This window comes from Pararge aegeria, chromosome 2 (assembly GCF_905163445.1).
Source record: "Pararge aegeria chromosome 2, ilParAegt1.1, whole genome shotgun sequence".
Lineage (NCBI taxonomy): Eukaryota > Metazoa > Arthropoda > Insecta > Lepidoptera > Nymphalidae > Pararge > Pararge aegeria.
This window is the reverse complement of record NC_053181.1, coordinates 17,537,062-17,560,926: the sequence shown is the minus strand read 5'-3', so window position 1 is coordinate 17,560,926 and position 23,865 is coordinate 17,537,062. Positions and strand designations below refer to the sequence as shown.

Genomic DNA, 23,865 nt, shown 5'->3' with positions numbered 1-23,865 from the left:
AAAACACAGTAAATGTCAATTGAACAAATGTCAAAGCTCATTAATGCTATAGATAAGAAATAACTACAGGTAACATATTATTGCGGGTATACTATGACAATATTCCGATACACCGGTAAATCAATAACGTTATAAAATGTATAAATAACGTTCTATGTCTATAAAATATTATGAACCTTGCAAGTATGAAAAGCCCTTTTTTTGTACAACACAGAGAAAATTCACAAAAATACAAGTATAATAGAGTAAAGTAAATGCTATAGATTCTTCTTCTTCTTCTTCTTGGTAGGTGGTATAACAAATGTTTGATATACTCGTATGATATAAGTTCATAAACTTAAAACAAAGAAATAACGATGTAGATTAAAAACAATAAAAACTATATATATGACAATATATTATATTCAATACATACAAGTATCAACCCCTAATTACATCTTAATTTATATCCAGAAAAAAATCAGGGTTCTGTGTATGGAGGGTAGAGGTAAGGATAGTCATCTGTGTATATGAAAAAGTGTCGTCAAAATGTATTAAATTAGGATGGCGCCACATTTGCATCAGGGTAACTCTTAAAAGAAGCGCCAAATATAAATACCGTACTATTTACTGTTTACGAAATAAAATCACTCTAAACGCACGTTTGGTTATAATAAATCTGTACGGTTATATTTACCACAATATTTTGTACAACGTAAGTTGTTGAAATTCTCAATAATTAACTACTTTAGTCGATAATGACATTAAATTTTTTAACTCGGCATACTTCAATTCATCTACGATTGCTACATTCATACCATACCCTGTGCATCCACCAGCGCCATTGTGGAGGATTTTTGAACTGTTATTTAGCGCAACAACTGGACACTTTTTCAACTTTTCTCCTATATAAGATGACTCTCCTTACCTCTACCCTCCATAGTTCTGTGGAATATATTATGGGAAATACAACTTCTTAAGGGCTATTATAAAGCCCAAATTGTTGTTTGACAGTGAATACAACTATTAATAAGGTTAACTTTGACATATGAATGAATGAATGATTAATATACTTTAATGGTATATCAAAAAGTACATAAAAACAGAAAAGCATAACAAAACCGCGTATAGAATTTGGCAACCTTATCGCTTCATAGCGATTAATACCAAAAATGGTGAATAGTATGCTAAAGTAAAATTTAAATGAAGGGTTTTCCGTGTTTTTTTTCGATACCGTTGCATAATATAGTAATATTATAGATGTTTAAAACCCGAAGCTTCAATTTAAAACAAATCTGTTATATTTATGTACTTTTTAAGGACGTGCACTATGCAGTGTCACTATTACTACTCTTAACGTAACGTTATAAATTCATCTACCGATTTTCAATCTAAAACCGGTGTTTTGCAAAAGAGTCAAACCCTATAGTAGCGTAAAAAACAACATGGCGGGCAGTGTCATTTTAGGAACGTTGTGACTATAACGTGAAATAATGAATTTTGTTGTTTTAGAATATGGGTGAATATGTGCAATAATTTATTTTACATTGTTGTGGAAAGTGTTGTGTTATAAATATAATTGTGAAATTTAAGTGTGAAAATGGCCTCGGATAAAATAAAAGTAGCTGTGCGGGTTCGTCCCTTTAACAGGCGAGGTAAGCTGGTTTTGTCGTAATAAATAAAGAAATTCACAGTTGCAGGTGACTACGTATGCTTGGTTTTATCTGCGTGCCGAACGCGTTGCAGATAAAACTTGTACTTTCCATAGAACAACACTGGGATATTACTGAAATTGTTGTATTTTCGTCATATCACTCGATTAGAGATAGTAACGTTAAATAAACATTGAAATTGTGTCTAGAACAATGTTTTTATGCTTTAAGGCTTCCAATAACTAATCAGATAAATTTTCAGTACAGTAGGTAATTTAAGTATCAATAGTTATCAAGTTAATCAAATTTTAAGAGATAAAGAAATCCTAAGACCTTTAGAACGAATAAAGTGATATCATACAAGGAAAAAAGTATGTTGAGATATTAATGACTACATTTTCAAGACAATTGTGGGCAAAAGATAAAAAAATATCATTATACTATTACTATTAGTATGAAGATTTATTATATCTATATAAAAGTCTATGACCTAAAAATATTTAGTGTTAAAATTATTCTCACATTATCAAACCAATCAAAGTAATTAAAAACAATGCAAACCTACAAAATACTGTGATTAACAATAATTGTTTTGTTACTATATCATAATACAATTTTTTTTTAAATATTATAAAGGAGACAATGAAAAAAGACCAAAAATGCCCTTTTTTTGTTCAGAGCATGAGAAGTAGTTTAGGGGTATTTTAAGTTATTACATTTTATTTGTCATCACAAATTAGTTTACCTAGGTTATTCCACTGGGCATAGATAGAGGGGAGGCCCCTCTATTTGAGAGAGAGAGAGAGAGTGATAGCTAACTGTTCCAAGGAAAAACTACCTGGCTTTTTACTGTATAAAATATAGAGATTTTTGAGAATTTAAGGAAAATCTATGAATTTCTTTAAAACATCACATTTTTGGCAATTCTTGAAATTTTCATACAAATGAAAATGTATATTAAGCTCTATCTGTTCTTAAATGCCAAGCAAATCTCAAGCAACACTGGAAAAGATGCTCTGGTGATTGTTAAAATACTTTTTTTCAATAACTAACATAAGTAGCCCCCCCCGGTTGTTTGCTTTGTTCCTATGTTTTATATTTTTAGTTATATTAGAAGAGGCTGTATGCTACTACACCTTTTGTATAGAGAATTGTGAAATTAATAGCAATTTTATTCTGTTTGGTACCAAGTTATCACACACACAAAATTTACCATGTACATTGTACATACCCATTTCAGTAATGAAATTATTTATAAAGCATGCTTTGATTAGACTGCTTCAGAATTAATCATGAATGCAATGTAGTTAAATGTTAAGCAATTGCTTAGTTTGTTATAAATTACAAAACAAAGATTGTCATTGGCCTATATTTTCTTTCAATATTAGCAAAACAAACTTGTCTCAAATGATTTTTATAGATTTGATATTGGAGTTCTCATTCAGATACTTTATTGACCAAAGTTTTAAAATTAATTAATAATAACTTTTATCTTATTAAAGTTTTTGGTTTGTACCTACACCTTTTTTCTTTTATAAATTCTCTATATGTAACCATTTATGTTACTTCATATTAATTTAGTCTTACAAACTACTGACAATATGAAGACTTCTTCTCAAGAAAACCCATGACCACTGATATGTTTCATGTAACTTAATAATATGTGTATTATGTATATTATTTAATCAGTCCTATGCCTTTTTTATGTGCCCCTAACCCATTTCTGGATAAGGTATCATAATATAATTATTATAATTTATAGTGTGTCCTATGTCTCCCCAACATACCTAAAAATCTTACAACATATACTTCTATAATAGTTTAGGATGTTGACGGATCTATTTTTGTAATAGCTTAATTAGGAACGTAAAGAGAAAACTCCCAACTAGAGAGACAGTTCACATGCTCCATACTTAAACTAAGTAACAACTCAAATTAACAATCAGGTGCCTTTATGCTTTCGCCAGAAACTTCAACCCTGTCTTTTTTTGTATTCAGTTGATCACCACATTGGCCACTCTCCACTTATTTGTCTTCCTTCAAAACCATGCCTATACTATACCTCTGTATGTTGAGTTTACCTATGCAGTCTTTTACCAGACTTCAACGAATTTCAGCTATTAATTATGCAGCTAAGCTGAGTTTAAAACTGAAGGTGAACGACGTGAGTCGAAAATCCGTTATCCATTTGCCTAAGCCTGTACAATAGTTTATGCTTTATAGTGAAACCGGATTTGAAAGAAGCGCCAATCGCGGCCGACCTCGCTTTGACTCACCTCTTCGCGCAAATTCATTTCATTGAACAAGTAACACAGTAATGTTTGTAATCTTTTCATTATCATGGCATTCCTTGTCAGCTTTGATTGATAACGTGTCGCTTGAAATTACCTAGATATTATATTTTTGTATTTATTTCTAATTTATGGTTGTTAAAAATCCAATAGCGGTGATAGCCTAGTGGGTAAGGCTTGGGCTTTCGTTTCGTGGAGACCGAGTTCGAGCCCCGGCAAGTACTACTGACTTTTCGGAGTGATGTGTATTTTAATTGAAGCAATTTAAATATCAATTGCTTTAAATGGTGAAGGAAAACATCGCGAGGAAACCTGCATGCCCGAGAGTTCTCCGTAATGTTCTCAAAGGCGTGTGAAGTATACCAATACGCAATTAGCCAGCGTGGAGCAGATTCATCAACGGATTACCGGCACACTACCCTGTAGTGTACTGTTGATGATTCTGAGTACCTTGTGTAATCGGTTGATGATGATGATGATGACAATGGTTTATACCTCACCGCTAATTCACGGAAATCACTGCGCATCTTCAGTTATCACGTGGTGTTATTGATAAATTCTTATCAGGAATAATGATCTACAAAACAGTACACGCTTAGACGAGCCGTATTTTGGCTTTGTGAACGGGCGAGAATTATTTAATAACGACCTACTTACTTGTATTATTGATTATTATTTGCTAGCTGTTGCCGGTGTTCTTTGTGCGCGTTTATTACGGTTTTGTTTTTCAAATCCTGTGGGAACAGTTAGTTTTTCTGGAATAAAAGTGGCCTATTTTACTCTACGTCCTTACAACTAACTCTACCTATGCCAAATATCAAGTTGATTCGTTGCTTTGTTATGGCGTGAAGGAAGGACAAACTGAAAAGAAAAAACACGCTTGCATATTTAATACTATTAACGTAACGTAAACACCCATAAAATTGTATCGTGGTCTAGTAACGCAATCTTTACAAATATCTATCTTTCATAGCTATTTATTACCTAGTTTTATTATAGATATTGCGCGTTGTCTAAGGTCTTAGTCTGTAGTTAAAATTAAGCGGACCACTGTCAACTTAGCTTCGGTTATGTTGAAATACGAGGGTAGAAAGGCGTCCTCGAGTCGTGTCTTAATAGCGCGCCAAACCAAGCCCAAAATTAAGACATTTCCCAAAAGGGATGGCTGATGAATGACAGATGGGGGTTGGAGGAATTTCTGCCCGACTATTGCGGAATGTTTGCTCGCTTTATGCGTCATGATCCAATTTGCTTAAATACGATGCCTTGTTATAGTTATAAAAGAAAAAGGCAAACGCAAGAGTAAGTTTACCTAGTTTCTGAAATGTACGTCGTATATGCAAGTTTAAATATTTTTTTGACAAAAAAGATCAGTCTTAGTTAATACAACTAAAAATCAAAAAAAAAAAATAATTTTCTACATTTTCAGTCGGTGCCAAGTAAAATGTTTTTTTTTTATATAGTAGCAAGGAATGTACCGGTAATATCCTTAGATATTCTTTATGTGCAAAGTACACGCATAGTACGATTTACGAATATCAAATATGGTGGGCAAATTATCTTGAAATAAGTAACAACAATAGTTATGATTGCATGCTTACATAATTTTGTACGACGTCCACAAATTTTGCAGAGATCGTGCTAAACATATAAATAACTTATGACACAAATAACTACCTACATATCGCAGCATAAGACGCGAACAGGTTTTCGAGCAGTTTTTTTATACTTACTCCTGACTTGTAATTTAGTTCAACCAAATACTGTTCTGCAGTTTGTAATTATGTACACCCACCTGCTTAGTCAAAATGTAGCTTAATCTGAGTTTACCTACTGTGAAAATGTTAAAGCGCTTGGATCAAGTTCTGTTTTGAATGGGAGCGAGAATCTATCTATATATATATAAAAGAGAAAGTGTGGGTATGTTCCGTATAGGCTCCGAAATGGCTGGACCGATTTCAATGAAACTCTCAGGGAATCTCCGGATTGACCCAGCGAGTAATCCTGTAAAGTTTGGTGACGATCGGAGCACTCCTATCTTTGAACTGTCAAACTGCCAAATACAGCTTTTATTTAGACTGATGATATTCTTGGGTTGTTGGGTGTATATGCACTTCTTCTTCCATGAAGACTTCCCATGAAGCTGTTTTTATATTAATTTATCATTATCTGCGCCTTATTAACGTTCCACTGCTAGGCACAGGCCTTCTCTCTTAAAGAAGAGATGGTTAGGTAGAGCGTCTACCCACAATGCTGCTCCAATGTGGGATGGTGGGCTTTAACTTTTATCATTTGTTAGTCATAATAAACAAGTAATGATGGCTTAACGTGATCTGCGAGGCACGGGGGTCGACTAATTTCACAACTCGGCGCTGGTACTGAAAATTATTTAACAGACAAAACACTTGACAAACACTAGACAATGATGCGGTAAAATATAACAAAGTGGTAATTATAATTTGGCTCCTAATTATATTTGGCCAGATATTGAACATCGTACTAAAAGTTTTGATAGCCCAGTGGTTACGACTGGCCTTCCTTTCGTGGGAACCGAGTGGAATCTTTGGCATGCAACTCTTAATTTTTCAGATTTATTTGCTTTTTGAATATCACTTTCTGTAACTGTGAGGAAGCCTGCATCTCTAAGAGATATCCGTCGTATCATGTCGTAGTATATTTATTATTTATTTATTTATTTATCCATTATGATTTCAAAGGCGTGTGAAGTAAACCAATCCGCATTGAGACCAGAGTGGTTAAAATATCGTATCAAAACCAGTCCGGTTTATAAGAGGTTTAGTATCACGCAAACGCGCAGTAGAGTTATATTTTCTAGGCTCTAATAGCTGATCTTAGATGACATTTTTATTTGTTTTTTAATTTTGTTTCAGAGCTCGAACTAGGGACACAATGTGTGGTGGAAATGGAAGGGCAGCAGACCGTCCTACAGTATCCGCAGTCGACCCACGACAAAGAAAGGTAAGAAAAATGATTTTTTTTCATGTTTGGTTGCAATAACTTTTATTAGCTAGAGCAAATAACGTGATGTATTAGCTAAAATATGCCGTGTGGTGACGTGATAAGAATACTGTTTACACTACCTCTCTTCTCGCGGGTGTCGTACAAGGCGACTGAGGGAATATGACGAGGAAAGGGCAGCAGCGTCCTCCGTGCTACTACTACCATCTACTGCGATCACCAACCCGTCTGCCCAGCGTGGTGATTATTGGGCAAACCCTCCCGTTTGGAGAGGCCTTTAGTCCAGCAGTGGACTGTTATAGGCTTCGATGATGAAAGTAATTGCTAATCAAATTCTATAGATTATATATATAGTCTTAGTTTTTTCAGTAAGTATTATCTCGACGTTAATTAAATAAATATACTACGACTAATACACACATCGCCATCTAGCCCCAAAGTAAGCGTAGCTTGTGTTATGGGTAATAAGATGACTGATGAATATTTTTCTATTGAATAATATACATAAATACTTATAATATACCTACATATAAACACCAGACAATGAAAAACATTCACTTTCATCACACTAACATTTACCAGTTGTGGGAATCGAACCCACGGCACTCAGAAAGCAGGGTCGCTGCCCACTGCGCCAATCGACCGTCAACCGACGTTATGCGTTTATAAATAATTCTAAATCAGAGGTTATGCTCATCCGAGTTTCACGTCAACATTTTCTGTGTCTATGTCTTCAAGGTCGCTTCATAAAAAGATCTTAGCGTAAGTAACTATGATACTAATCAGTATTTAAAGATTATGAAATGTAGAGCAAGTTCGTATTAGAGGAAGTTATCCACGATTTCTGATCCTGTGATCGATTAGGGCTGACCTCGCCTGGCCCTTGCCCCAGATAAAATATGCAATAAAGAATAGGAAGAGGTATATTCCATCACGACAAGGCTATTAACCGTCTAGATGGAATTTAATTAAACGCTAAGAGGATAATTTTCGTTGTTGTTGGCTGGAAGGTATTTTTATATAGAACCTTTCATAAGGAATCTCATTTGGTAGTGAGTATCAGTACAAATTCATAGAAGTTTGAATGTTCGTGAGTACACACAGTAGGATCGTATTCAAATTATAACTATACACTAAGCATTTGGTCTAATACCGCATAAATTCCTAGATTTTTTTAACGGAGCCTTTTGCTAAAGAAGTATAATTGAAAATGGGGGTTGAAACAGGGATATGAAAGTATGTGGTCTATCGAACTTAACGTGAGCGAAGCTGTGGGCATAAGCTAGTCCAGATATGATATTTTGTTCTAAGCTCCATTAAGATCTCCATCTCTCTTTTGGGGTCGGATACCTGCGCCCGTTTTAATTAGGCTAATTTTTGTGAAGGGTACGGAGGTAAGTTTTGTTCAAACATGAATTTTATTAATGAAAAGAAAATTTTCTTTATACAAATGGTTCGCTTACATAAACTACGAGTAAGTTCTTAAGACGTTGTCGCATTCTTCATTACTGAACCGTGTCCGGATTCTAGGGATATTGTGGCGTTGTTGGATAAAGCCTTTAATACAATTCCGTTTTTACCGGGGTTTTTTTTATTCTTCTACAAGTTAAATGTTAACAAGTTATAGTTTGACTACAATTTTACATGGTAATAAGATGGCAACAGAATTAAGAACATTCAGAACCCAAATTCAGACATTATTGCATGCAGTACATTGTGTCCAAAATCAGTGAAAACTCCCCGCACACTTCTCGCTTCACACGCGGAATGTTGCTAGCTCACAAACTGTTTCCCATATTCCCATTTTATGTTAAACGTTTAGAACATGGGAGATAAAATAATTACGGTCAACAGGTAAATGGTAGGTATGAAGTGACTAACCGCCTGTTCGACAAACACTACTAAAGTGGAGTGGTTTGAAATGCTTGTTATTAGTCGTGTACACGGTTTCTGTGAGTTCTTAATTATGCATGCTAGCAGTATAACTGCGATAATACCCAATTTCTAATCATTTTCGACATCGCACCGGAACGCTTAATCGATTGGCGAAGCCGCTTACCACACCAGATCATAGAAACTTTTAATTATAAGTATTAAATAAAGTTGCTCCTGCTGCGGCATCGAATCGGGTACCTTCCATTTTAAGGAAATTTGAAAGAAACTTTACTTTTTAAGACCACCGACAATGTGACCGGCCGCGTAGTCTTTGACCAAGCACTTTGCCTACCATAGTTATACTCCCTTAAAAAAAACATTAATTTAATTGAATCTATATTTGATAAATAAAACTGTATATTTTTTTGTTTCATCCTCGCAGCGTAGGCAGTTGTTACACGTGAAATTAATTAAAACGTTGACCCACATTTATAGTAATTTTAACAGTACCTACTGTAATTATCTTAACTGTGTTGCATTAACATGAGTTGGCAGTTTCGAGTTAATTTTATTTGCAATCTGTCTGTATCTAACATTTGTTAACATTTTGTTAAAATACTACTAGAGCCCTATTCTATTGCGAATTTTGCATTACAAAGGTTTTTTTTAAATTCCACTATAAGTTAGCCCTTAACTGCAATCTCACCTGATGGTAAGTGATGCAGTCTAAAATGGTAGCGGGCTAACCTGTTAGGGTGTGTGTCACATTCGACACACACAGGCGACATCGTACCGTATGTATATATAAATTAAGCTTAATGTGCTATACTTAGCACTATTGAATAATAAAGTAATAATTATTAAGAACTGCTTAACAATTATTCGTTGTAAAGTCAACAAGTTCTCCCGAAGATGCTCTGGTGTCGTAGCGAAACATGCGTAGAGGGTACATTGCCACCAAAAAGATTCTCCTGCTTTTCGCGGAGTGTAGCAAATTAAGCTTAATTTTCGTAATACATACGACATATATTCTGAGTCTATTGGAGCTGAAGGTACGGTTTTATCTAAAGATAATGATGCCATCGTAATACAGATGTTTATTTGCCAAGTAATAAAATTACACAAAATAAAGTAAGTAAGTATTTAATTTAAAATGATGCAGATATTCGTAATGCTCTAATTACCGCGTTACCTCGCCGCTCGCGCCGCACTACTGACTTGCGTAAGAGACGCGTGCAGCCGCGCGGCTATGATTTGACTGTCGAGGTGAAGTATTTACTCTTAGTAACACTAGAGGACCGTCGTCGGATACTAATCAGGTACTACTTGTATCATCCGTAATACAAGGTGTAAATAGGTCTAACTTTGTAGACGCATGTAGATTCTCGTGAAGCTGGATCTCGAGTGGTGATTAATATATTAACATTTGAGGGCCGCTGGATACTGCGCAGGGCCTACTCATATCTTCCATCATAGAAGGTGTAAATATGTTTTACTTTCATAACGTATGTAGATTCTCGTGATGCTGGATCTCTAATGGTGATTAATGTGTTATTATTAGATATGTCCACGATACACTTAAAAGTTTTTAATACTGACTGGAATGTTCGGTAACAAAAATTTCGTCTATATCATGTCGCCCAATAAATATACCGAAACCTCAGCACGTTAACAAAATTGCATTTTTTTGCTCACGTTATACTCTTATCCTTGTCGATTTGTCAGAGCACTATTACCACCAGTACACGTTCTTTCCCGTCGTTAAAAATAATCACAAAATAACAATAATGTTTATTGAAAAAAACTTAACCACATTTTTAATAACCTTGATAAGTTTGCGAGTCATTTTATGTATCTGGATATACTTAATGCAAAATAGTTTGCAGTACATCCACCGGTTATTTTGAAATAAAGGAAAATTAATAAATAGGTCTATCATTTAAACCTTTATATTTACATTATTTGAAACAACAGAAAATCAGCTAAGCATGATTCTTTTGCATCGGGACACACTAATATACACTGGGTGTAGCAGTACTTGCCGAGTCTTTGAAGTACCCACCGCCTGCTTTTGGCAAGAGCCTTCGGCTCAAAATCAGATTTTTGTTCACACACCTTTGTTTTATCAATCTTGCAACTATTAAAAATCTTCAACCATTCTGTAATTAATTGTAATTTAACTTCTCACTAATCAAATATTTTACACGATAGCAATAAATTCTCAAAACAGTACGTCTATCGCCTTTTGTATTAAAGCGTCTTTTAGTTATTGGACCATTGATCTAGCAAAGTTGATTTAAACAGAGAATCTTACTTATAATGCTGGGCTCTTTGATATTTTATATTTTCCCCCGACAACCGTATTTTACAATCTTAAGACGATAATCCGATAAATTGGAATCTCCTTATTTGTGGAATGGTCGGGATTATTTTAAATTAGGTAGCATTTGTAAGCGTGAAATTCGTGCAAATAAAATGGAAGCAAAGGCTCTATAATTATTTAAGAGGTCTTATATTTATGGTTCTCAATGATCTTCTGTTCGTTTCTATTTCTACAAAACTTGTTTCATTATAAAATTTAGTTCTATAACAACCTCAATTTGGTCCTGAGGCATTTACGTCAGTTAACAGACAGAATCTTTTATAAAATGCGCAAAACGATTTAGAACAGAATTGAGACTTCAACGCAAACCTAATAACTAACAAATTTTCCAAAACCAGAAGGTAAAATTTTATCACAGCTATTATTTTATAATTGATTCCTGTTGATAAGAAGGCTTTATTTTATTTAGAAGTGCAGCTGACTCTGGAGTCTAGATCAGCTTAAGGCAAACTGGAAGAGATACTTTAGCTCTTATCCAGCTTGGAGCAAGGACCTATTCTTCAGTTCGGACTTTTGGTTTGACGGCATCCGCTTCTTAGGTTTACGTATTTTTTTTTGTATTATAAAAAAGTTATGAGGTGAATTCTATGTTGGTATTCTACACAAAATCTTTTGGTTAGACGCGTTTTTTTATAGCTTTTATTGATTGATTCAAATCAATAAAATTAAATAAAAATAAATTAATTAACTCATTACTGATTCTAGTCCTCCCACGGATAAAAAGAACAATCTGATTGAGTCTTACAATTCTAAAAATAACCATTTTTTTTTACACAAAACAACTTGAAACATTTTTGTGAAGGCGTTAAGGGTGCGCGTCCTGGAAATACCGCCTCCCAGCGTACTACGGTATCGCAATAATTTATTTTCTTTGACGTGGGTTACACGTGAACGGAAACATTTTCTTGGCGAAAAATACTCACAAATTTTTCCTCGGGTTTTAAATTTTGTTTAAATTGTACTGCGGTCTGCGGTTTTATGTTTGCCGAAGTCTGCCTATTTGTTGGAGCTTGGTTAAAAAGTTTTTAAGTAGTATTGGAATTTGGTTTTTGGTGTAGGGTGTGTTTTTTACCGCGTAAACATGATAATAGACTTTCGGGGATGATCGTCTAAGTTATGTAAGTTTTAAGTATAAGTGCAAGTTTTTTTATAATGTTCTCAAAGGCGTGTGAAGTCCACCATGGCACATGGTCAGCGTGATGGACCTAACATCCTAGCCTAAACATCTCATTGAGGAAGGAGACCCATGCCATGTAGTGGGCCGGTTATTATTTAATATTATGAAACGTACTATCATGATTATCCATCTAATATAACTATCATGCGCCTAATAGGTTAGCCAGCTGCCGTCTTAGATTGTATCATTACTTACCACCTGGTGAGATTGAGGTCAAGGGTAACTGACATACCCTTAATAGGCTAGCTAACTACCGTGTCTCAGTTTGCGTCATTACTCAACACGAGGAGTGATGACAAAAACAACTTGAAAAAAAAAAACTACAATATAAAACTTAGTTAATATCTGACAATTTTGAATTTCGAAAAATAAATTGCCTGCCACAGCACGTTCGGACCGGATTATTCAATTTGAGCCATAAAATTCAAATCAAGCTTCAGTATTCCCACATTTATTTCCACCCAATAGAACCTTTTCCACTGGTCCAGTTACATTTATGTTTTTGATCTAAATGTGATATAACTCTACAGACAGAGTGGAATAGTTGCGGGGGCGACGCTCGTGATTTACTTTAGGTGATGCGCATACAGAGACACTTTATCTCGTGTTAAAAACTGTGTAGACGTAAAAACTGTTACTTTCGCTGTTGAGTCCACTTACTTTCGCTTTACTACCCGCGGATTGAAAATTAGGTGTAGTTAATAAATTAATTGAAGACACAAGCAAAATTTATACCTTTTCATACGCACTCAGGACACGGCTTTCAACGTGAAATAGTGATTTAGTAGCAGATTTATAAGCAGGGCAACTTTTTCTTATAAAATGAATTGTGTAAAACATAGCCAAGTCAAAAAGAATTGTTATATTGCGGCTACCAACGAAAATCTTAGTTACTGAAAATGTTTTTTTTTTCTTCAAAACTTGTAATTGTTAAACCACTGAGATTCACATATTATAATAGCAGACTATTCTGTCTGGGACCCAGACAGAAAACTGAAGTTTCCTGTGATTAGTTTACCGTGTCAATAACAAAAAAAGTCTCTACGTTTGCGCAGCGCTTTACTGAGTATTTAGCGATGTCAAACCTAATAAATAACTTTCTTAAGAGTAGTTTGCGCGGGGCCTCAAACATGTTCTCCGTACATACTCCAGAACTTCGTCTTATTTGAAAACATTATTTTACAAAGTTTACTTCGAATGTAGAATTTCCTGCGGCTTACTGTAAAGGTCTTTTGAGTTCGTTAACTGTGTGTTTCTCTTTTCACTGGTTCTACAGTATCTTTAGATCTCTGTTGTACGAAATGCGAGAGTATCATTTTCTTTTATGTCTACGCGCTTTTAATGAGTTTCCTTTTACATTTCATGTTGCATCCTAGATTCTCGATGGTATTGGCATGTCCAAATGAGAAAAATCCTATATTTAAAACTGTCTAAAGTCCTGTCCATATAAATGTTACAATACAATTTGCTTCTTTGGCATTGGTTTTATCTCTTTGCTGCCAAGAAACACCTACTTAAATGAAGACTTCATAAAGTTTCCAACAGTTAGCAAAGTATTTTAATCCAACGCTGATCGTTTTAAAAGTACTCTTTTTCATAATGTTCATTATTCTCATAAAAGTTCTTAAAGATACAAGCGTTTAAAAAAACACAAGCTATTCACATTTTACTTTTCATTTCAAAACGGGAAGTTAAAGATTAAACGAAGTGAAAGGGCAATGGGATTAGCCTGATTTTTTTTCTGCCTTATTTGCTCCGACTTCTGATGTTTATCGAGTTGTAGCGAATTCGCTCCAATTCCGTTCTGTACTTACCTTAAGTTTGTGTTTTAGAGTTGTTATCTGTGTCAGTGTAAAATAGGCCTAAATCACTTAGTTTAAACGCTTAAAATATTCTACTCTGTTATAGCCAGCGCTCCTGGCAGGATATTTGTTAAATGAAGATCAGTAATAGGGAATATGCGACTTTGAGACTAGGGATTGTTGGTCTATTTTACTTTAAAGTTATAGTGGTTTTATTCCAGGCTAACAATACTAAAGCTAAAGTTATTGGAGTTGATTACATAGGCATTAATTATGTTCAACTTCTGCGTTTGAAACCGTAAGACACATTTTAATTCCACCAAATTTAGAACTTATCCTAAATGAGATGAATTTATTTTGATTTTCAACCAATTAAAATTATGTACATTAAACAACAAATATTATTAATGGTTTAATCTGATCCCTTTTGGACCGGACAGTACTCGTTATTTTATCACACAGATGTTCAACTTCTGACTTAAGGGGGAATGATTATAACCTACCGATCCCGTTTTGTACTGAGACTAAGAACAGACAATAGAGCATCATAAAGGCAATTACAATTGAACATGCCGCATTTTCGTCTTTGGTTTTATTGATTGACCTAAATGTAAGAGTGATTAACATCGTAAATATTTTTTTATTCATATCGATCGAGTTGATTGCTGACGACAAGTGGTGGGTCGGTGACTATGAAAATATGTTGTTAGTATTGCGCCGCGGTTGTAGTTTATTTTTTTTCCGGACTAGCGGTTCGCCGTTATTTACAGAGATAAAATCAGAGGTTATATCTCTCCTACATTATCAGAGATTGATAATAACAATATACCAACCCCAAGCCACCCCTTCAGATTTCCCGCCTTCGCTCATACTTATATAAGTATTCTACGCTTTCTGTTTTTTTTTTTTTTTTTTAATTTGCCTTTGAGGGTCTTAGCGGAATGTTAAAATAGCCTTTTTAATATCCTTGAAATAACCTTTCATTCACAATTTGACTTTATTTGGTAGTTCCAAATATTAGTAGGTTCAAACAAATAATAAATAAACTATATTGGTATAGCTGGTCTATATTGCACTAATTTAAGACACAGCGACTTTTTTATCGTCTTACATCTGTAGCCTGTTTAAACCCCTCCTTAAGTAGCTTCGAAAGTTAAGGAGTGTGATTTTAGTATTAAGTATGGGGACAAAACAATTAGTTTTCAGCCAACCCTTCGCATTCTCATAGCCAATAATTCATAAACTACGTCATCATTAAAGGCCCTACACGTATAGTCGTTATTTATGGCCATAAAAATAACATTCCATGAGATATTTTTTTCAACATGACCTGTGTCAAGTATGCTAAAGAAGACACTTTAAATTTGCTTTCTTAGTTCTTAATATTTTTGAACGTGACTACTGCGATAAATATGCCTAAAGCAGACACTTTGAATGCGTTCATAGTTCGTAATATTTTTTCAACATGACATCCGTGTCAAGTATTCCTAAAGCAGACACTTCGAATGCGTTCTTAGCTCTCAACATTCTATCATCATTACCCCTGTATATAAAATATGATACACATCGACATATATAATAAGTATGACTAAAGAAGACACAATAAAAAAACGTTCCTTTTTCATAATATTTTTTTCAACATGACTTCTGTCCCAAATATGCCTATTGCAGACAGTTCGCATAGTTCATACTTATTTTTTCTAAACGACACATTTGCCAAACACGCCTATAGCAGACACTTAGGATGCGTTCAGAGTTTATGCATATTTTTCCAACATGACCTCTTTGACAAATATGCCTTAAGTGGACGGTTTGCATGCGTTCATACTTGAGTGATACGGCAAATGTGCCGTGAGCAGCACCTTTGCCTTAACACATATTTTTATATTCTTCTTTATTTGACAGTCCAAAATTGTGTCTTTCATTAAATGGATGCGTTTTGGCCTTGACAACGATATCGATTTAGCAATTTATATTATGTATTGCCAGATGGAGTTGCATCACCAGTTGTATGTTAGTCTTGGTCACACATGCTGGTATGTTTACACACATGTCTGTCTGTAAATATACGCTTACTTCATTCTTTATTGTCGTTTCGGTGAGTTGATAAGTCGTTGCTTTGTAACAAAATGTTATATTTAGCACATAATCATCATCACAATATCAACCCATTACTGACCCACTACAGCGCCATGGTCTCCTCCCACAATGAGAAGGGGTTGAGGCCGTAGTCCACTACGCTGGCCCAGTGCGGATTGGTGGACTATCTAATATATCTATGTTTTTGAGCATTGGGCAGGATTTAGATGTAGATAAAATGAGCGCTGACTGAATATGAAGTTCAGTCGTTTTCGCTAAGACCTGATAATTATATTATAAAAAGAAATAAAAAAACACTGATATGAGCTTTCAAAATACAGTAGACTACAAGTTTAAATGTACATTAGTAAATTATGAAAATTTTAGTTTTTAGGATTTTGTTGCCATAGCAGTTCTTTCCGTGGAAGGTTTGTTTGTTAATACAAACAAAAAACCCATGTAACCGTGTTACGTTTATGAATTGTTTTGTATACGGTCCCATATAGGCACACCTGAAGTGGGTCGAGTTGCATGGCCTGGATTTAGGTAGGGCCTTTGTCGGTGCCAGGCTTTTGTTGCCATCCCTTGTGGCGTCAAGGTAGCTTTATAAAGTGTACCTATAGGCTACGGAATGTGTCACAGTACCGAATTGCATGTGTATGTATACCGCTTTAAGCTTTCAGGCCGTATTTATCTTGTGTGTACCACCCAGTTTAGTTAGCCTAGTTACTCTGCACATGAGTTTTCTCGCATAGGAAAGTGGGATATAGATTTATAACCCACCGCACTGCTCCAATGCAGAATGGCGGGCTTTATTAAACATTATTATTAGGTACATGTTAACGGCGTAATGTGCTCTCCGGGGCACGGGTAAACAAAGCCAATTTCCTTACTAGGGGACAGTGGCGTGCATAGAGGGTATGCACAGGGTATGCAGATGATATAAAATGAAGAAAATCTCCAGTACGAGCTATAAAAAACTTAAGTTTAGAGATTGTCAGAGTTAAAAAAAGCCTACCCTTAAGTATTTATAACTCTTACTGGAGATTATGCATGCCACTGCTAGGGAGGGGAGTGTACTGAGAATTTCTTAAGAGACAAAACCCAATGCCTTTACAATTTTCGGTCTGGCTCCTTGTGATCTGTTTTCGAAATTCGTGGTAGCCCTAGAGACTAGATATAAATAAGTCAGTACTGACTTGAAACTCCAGACATGTTGGCGCAGACAGGTAGGTAATACCTTCAGTTATCGATCCCCTTTTACTCAAGGCAATTTAGCACTAGGATAGTGCGATCGATAATACACCCTAATGGGTCTCTAGAAGGCATCAACTCAGAAAGGGTACCCTACCTCGCTTTTCAGTTTTACCGGTAGGTAGTGGTAGATATCCGGTGAAAAAAAGGGGGCGGTAGTAAGCTGTGACGTAGGCTTGATGATCTCATAAGCAAGTGTGATCGCTACTTAGACTGCATTTTTAAATACCGTCAGTTGGGATTGTAGCCGAGCACTATTCATAATATTAAAAAAAAGCAATAATGTCGTTAGGTACTAGAACACGAACATATCCTAATATTATGAAGTCACTTCATTTAGCACTGCACCCAAGTTAAGCTATTTGAATCATCATCATATCGACTCATTACCGGCCTACTGAAGGGCACGGGTCTCCTCCCACAATGAGAAGGATTTAAGGCCGCTTGTCTAGTGCGGATTAGTCGACTCAACATACCTTTTAGAACATTCTGGAGAACTCTGAGGCATGCAGGTTTCCTTACGATGTTTTCCTTCACCGTTAAAGCTAGTGATATTATAATTGCTCAATACGCACATTACGTAGAAAAGAGGTGCGGGCTAGGATTCGAACACGGCCCCCGAAAGTGAAGTCGAAGTCCTACCCACTGGGCTAATAAATTTGCATATAAAGTTATTTGAATGTAAAGCTGAATAGATTATTATTCTATGTTAATATTTAATTGTTTGCTTCGGGAAAATGTATTAAAGTGATGAAAATTTAGGGTGCGTAAGTAACGTAAGCTACGCACCCTATATTTTCTGCTGAGTGTTAACATAATATAAAAACTGGTTAAATTAGTAACGTCTTTATTTTTAAGCGAGTTAGGAATATACTAATAAAAGAAATATAAAATATGGACTCGCGAGGACCTTCAGTTTATCGCTTTGTTACGCTGATATTGTTAAACAAGCGACGTTTGCAGTGATGCATTGATTTTACTCTTTATCTGTATCGATTTCTCGATAAGCTGCGTTAACAAGTATTATTTCCCACGATAAATGCTTTTATTTATGTGATACATAATTCCTTTTAAATCACTTACTCATGTTAAACTGACGCAGCGGTGAGCGCTGTGGTATTAAGCCGGAAGTTCCGGGTTCGATCCCCGTTTATATATTTTAGTTTTGAGATACACTTTGCTAAAGTTGGTAATGACAAAAAAAATATTGGAATCCAGGTAACTGGCTAAGTTTCTTGTGGGCTTCTTCGTAGACCAATGCGCGGAACCTCACAATAAAGCTTATGCTTAACACCCCTGCTTCCAAGCGCAAGGAACATAATGACACATTATAATCCTTGTACGCACGTACATTGGGGTTCCAAGGTGCTGAGATGGCGATTCGGCACCGAAAACTTCGGCATTGTTAGACCATTAACTCAGTAACAGACGACATCAAATATATCACAGAAAGACGATGTACGACAGTCATCGTCCTGTGACCGTAATACCAGTCTAGCAGTGCATATCTGTCGATTTATATAATAATCATATTGGCTTACAGTCCAAATGCAGAGCGTCTGTTTTATCGTTGACAAACCTCTATCGGCCCTCTACAGGGCACAGGTTTCCTCTCAGAATGAAAAAGGTGGCTTTAGCCCACTACACTGACAAAGTGCGGGGTGATATACTTCCGCACGCTTTTGAGAATTTTAAGAAAAACTCATGCATGCCATATTCTCCTCGAATTTTTGTTCCGTTTGCATGTACCTATCCTTACATTCAACTCAACTCATTATCTTGAGCCTATTATACGATTTTAGAGCATATACTTATCACTCTGCTCCAATGCGGGTTTTTGGGTTTTTAACGGCTATCATCACCAGAAAACCATCATATTGTTCTTATTGCAAAGTAATAGGTACCTATTTAAAAAGCCAGAAATAGTTAAGTTTTCTTTTATTATTTGTATAAGGATCCTTTTGCGGCTGCGGTCCCGGATATCAAAGGAATGATTTCATCTCCGAGAGCGCGACTATCTAAATAAATGAACTGATATCGGGCTTTATTGAAAACGTTTCCATCTTTTCCTTTTCATTTGACAAGTCATATCTCCGGTCTTCGCAATAATTGGAAAGTTTATTTTAGTTACTATTAATGGTCAGGCAAGGCAGAGAATATTCGTATCTATTTAGAAATATTTATTTTATGTAAATACGTGTAAATGAAAACTGCAATAATACTTAACATGCTTTTGAGGTACATTATGTACTGTCTCTGAGACTTTATCTGTTAAACTCAAAATCTAATAGTTTTTGAGTAAACCACTGCCATAGTTTTTACTGAAAAAAAAATCAGATACAGATCACATGCAAAATTAAAATCATATGACTGTCATTTTATTAGATACTTCGGTCTTTTATCTTCAATAGGGTTATCATAAAGAAACACTTAGAATGTTTTGAATTCGTTTGTAAGGAAAAATATATCCTTCTTTAGATTTAATATTTTTACAGAGTGATTCCTTATATATAAAATATATACGCAATGTGCAGGTATTACTGGCAGCGGATTTGAATAATGAATAATTCAATTTCTTAATTAAGCTGCACTGTCATTGCGCCACGCGTATTGTTTTTGATGCAAAGTATCTTCATTAAAATTGATTCGAATACAGTTTTATCTTTCTTTGATTCCGGTTTACAAACCGCGCGTGCACGAAAAAAATAAATACACGTTATATCTCAGTATCCCCCCTTTCGAGCTTTACCTAAACAAATAAACAAATTTTAAAGCTGCATAATATCAGTATAAATGTGGATATTAAATTGTAGTACTACACAGCGAGTATATTTTACTCAGGCTTATGTTGAATATACTCGTACCTATCTTAGTGCTTTCTTTTGTCTTTAACTGACCTTCGTTCAAAGCGTGGGCGTCGGTACTGCAGAATTGCAGACAATCGAGCTTATCTTTCGGTTCAGCTTTTGCGAGGGACTCTGTTGCTAACTTTGCGGATAGATAATTGATTTACAGCTGCTACACGTCAATATTGGCTCCCAATTACTTCGACGATAGTATACAATTTTGTTTTATATTTAACTTGAGGTATTTATTTACAGTCTCAAATACGCTTTTGCGTATGACTCTATAACCTACTTTACAGACGGACAGTGAAAAATCCAGCAATTGATATCAAAATAGTAATTTGGTATAAAGAAAACCCATATTCATATCGTACAGCGTTTATTAGTTTTAGTTTCTCTAATTACACCATAACACATTATAAACACAAACATCAGACTATTTGAAGTTCTAGCACACTTACCGTTTTTTTTTTAATATTAAAGAGACAATTTCTTCAATCTTGTTTTGCCACTTCTGTCGGTACTCTTCTGTACCTCTTTTTTTTCGCCATTCTATATGACCTCCCATTTTGATCTGTTGGGTTGTGGTTCATGTCAATCTTAATTCCTACTTTAACTTACATCGACCACTGATTATGCTTATTATTGACCAGTGTGAACGATGATACCTTTATTCTTTAATCAAACGTACAGTACACAAAGGCAGGTTTGCTAACAGGCGTATTAAGCTGCCATGTGGAAACTGTAGATCAGAATACAGTTGTCAACGCCCCTCGTCTTTCTGTTGCCCCACATGTCTTTAGTTTTCCTTAAGGAAATGCAGCGTCCTCCGTGCTACTGCAACCATCTACTGCGATCACCCAGCCCAGCGTGGTGATTATGGGCAAACCCCCCCATTGGGAGAGCCTTTAGTCCAGCAGTAGACTGTTATAGGCTATTGATGTAACGATAAAAAGTACCCTGCAGCAAGTGCGAGCGAAGAAGTGCGACGTATGCATCAATCTTCCAGCCGTTCACCACCACCAGCACCACTTAAATCACCTTCTTTCTTATTACTAATGTAAAAAACAAAACACTAACTCAACTAAAAAAGTTCAACATTGATTTATTTTTCTCTCATCACTACTTTGGCATTCGAAAGAAAGAACAAGGCATTATTTAACTATGCAACCTTTATAGAACATTATACAACATATATCCGGTGGATAACTGTGGTGGTAAACTCTGTCCACCGGATTGTTGGACAAACTGTAACTGGGCCAGCGTGGTGGACTACGGCCTAAACCGCTTCTCACTATGGATGGAAATCGCTCTGTAGTGGGTCGGTAATGGGTTGATATGATGATTATGATAAAACATATAAGACGAAGTCACGGTGTATAAACCATGCCTACAGAGTCAAGAGTTTATAAACTGTTAAATTGATAATAGCCCGTGCCAGCACCCAGCGGCACTGATTTCACCCGCATTGCTAAAGAACTTTAAGCTTCTCAATATAGCGTAGCGTAACTAACTTTGCGAAGAGATATCTGGATTAGCCTCAATTGTTATTATAATTGTATAAAACAACGAAATTATTATTTCAATTTCAGTTGTAAGAAATGAGATTATGAAAAGTTATTAAGACCCGTGCTAAAATAGTTAGCAATAATTGATTTAAAACCAGCGTGATGTTGGCTGTAACTTAGTCAGTGCACAATTTCCTATTTCCCGGGAGTTTCCCGCGGTACGTTGGACTTTTGTGCAACTTTCTTCGACCAGTTTCACCCACTTAAGGGGTGATTACAGGATTAAACTTATGCTTGATCACCGCACACAATTTTTGTCACTTTGAGCACAATTTTCCATTTTCCCGGGAATCCCCCGCAACTTCCCAATTTAACTTAAGGGTGGACTATTAGAATAAACTAAGCCTAGATAGATCACCATAAACACGCGAAGTGCGCAAAATTTCCTATTACCCGGGAGTTTTCCCGCGGTACGTAGGAACATCATGCAACTTTCCTACACCCATTTCACCCACTTAATTGTGGGGAGCTGAAATAAGCTTCGCCTAGATAGCTACCTATATATTTGTCTAACTCCCGTTTTGTTAAAAGTTCAGGTGTAACAAAATGAGCTATATATACCTACTATATGGTCATGAACTATCAATCTAGTGTCCACCGCTGGACACAGGTCTCCCCTCATAGAAAAGACGGTTTTAGAGCGTAGATCTACCACGTTGCTCGAATGTGAGTTTACAGGGTGTAACGCTTATTGAAACTTTAAAAAAAATCTGAGAAAATCTCAGTATAATTTTCTTTTGATGTTACCCGCCAGTTGAACGTAGGGCCGTGGCCAAACATTAGAACACCGCGCCTTTTATTGTTATGCTTATTTATATCATAATATCACAGGTTTATTTCATGTTATCATGAACACGATACTACGTTTAAAATAAACAGATAAAACAGGGTCAAATTTGATCGAGGTTATAATAAGGATGACGCTTGGATGATAAGACGTAAATATAGCCTAAACCAGTACAAAGTAGCTACATGATTTATACTGCAACTGAATAAACTTCCGTATTGTTCGAACTCAAATAAAAGTAACATAAAATATTACATCATAAATACCAAGAGTAAACCGCGTGTATTTTATTCGCAAGTGAAATTTAAGAGACTACTTGTTATCATTATAACTGAATCTTGTTTTGTGTTTTTTAAAAGCTATAGTGGATATAATATGTAATGCTGGTTGTTCTCTTTTGGAATTATTGGTGCATTCGTTTTTCACTTAGTATTTATTGAAAAGCGTGATATTTTTAATAACTTTTCTATCATACATCAAAAGCGTTATAGAAATGTTCAGTAAATAGGAACAGGGTTTAAGAAATCAAAAGAAACTAAACATATTTAATGATACCCCTTTCGATACTTACTTATATTATAGTAAGTTCGATTGAATCATATGTTTTAAAACATAGTATTTTTTTTGTAGATAGAAAAACAAGTGCCTTATTGATCTTAAAATAAATCATAAAATCAGAAAATTATCTTACTACTTATTTCTATTATTAAAATCATTAACGGCTGAATTGACATGTGACAAGTAGACATTAATACCTACCTAGTGGTTCTCATAAAGGTGACATTATTCAACTGGTCTACTACGTAAACTGGTAAACTATTCTATTGTAACTATAATGAACCGAATTATTTAGGCAATAATGTGCAGAATTGTAGGATGATTATTATCGCACAATAAGCGCGTTTAATGGTAATTGGTTTTCGACTGTAGTCTACTGTTTCGACCTCTAATATCCATTAGGGCGCAATAAACTAAGGTGATATCATTTATGGAGGCCGTATATGCGGACGTAAAATCGTTATGGTTTGATGGGTTCCTAGAATTTGTTATGTTATCGTTCGTATAAGTTATTAAATAATGACTATCCTATTTTCATATATTCTTTAAAAATAACTTATATTATACGTCTCGGTAGAGGAAGTGGGTTTTCTTTATTTATCTGCTAGCTGTATCTGCAACTTATAGATTCATTA

General features: G+C 35.3%; 1 protein-coding gene across 8 annotated transcripts in view; it reads left to right on the top strand.

Annotated features, from left to right (window-relative positions):
• Positions 1-1,449: 1,449 nt before the first annotated feature.
• LOC120628746 (kinesin-like protein KIF13B) overlaps positions 1,450-23,865 on the top strand; it is a 208,163-nt gene continuing 185,747 nt past the window's right edge. For all 8 annotated transcript variants that reach the window (XM_039897376.1, XM_039897360.1, XM_039897404.1 and 5 more), the window contains exons 1-2: positions 1,450-1,634; positions 6,814-6,901. In XM_039897376.1, the coding sequence (XP_039753310.1) occupies positions 1,580-1,634; positions 6,814-6,901 (143 nt within the window). In that variant the 5' untranslated portion in view covers positions 1,450-1,579. The remainder of the gene's footprint in view (positions 1,635-6,813; positions 6,902-23,865) is intronic.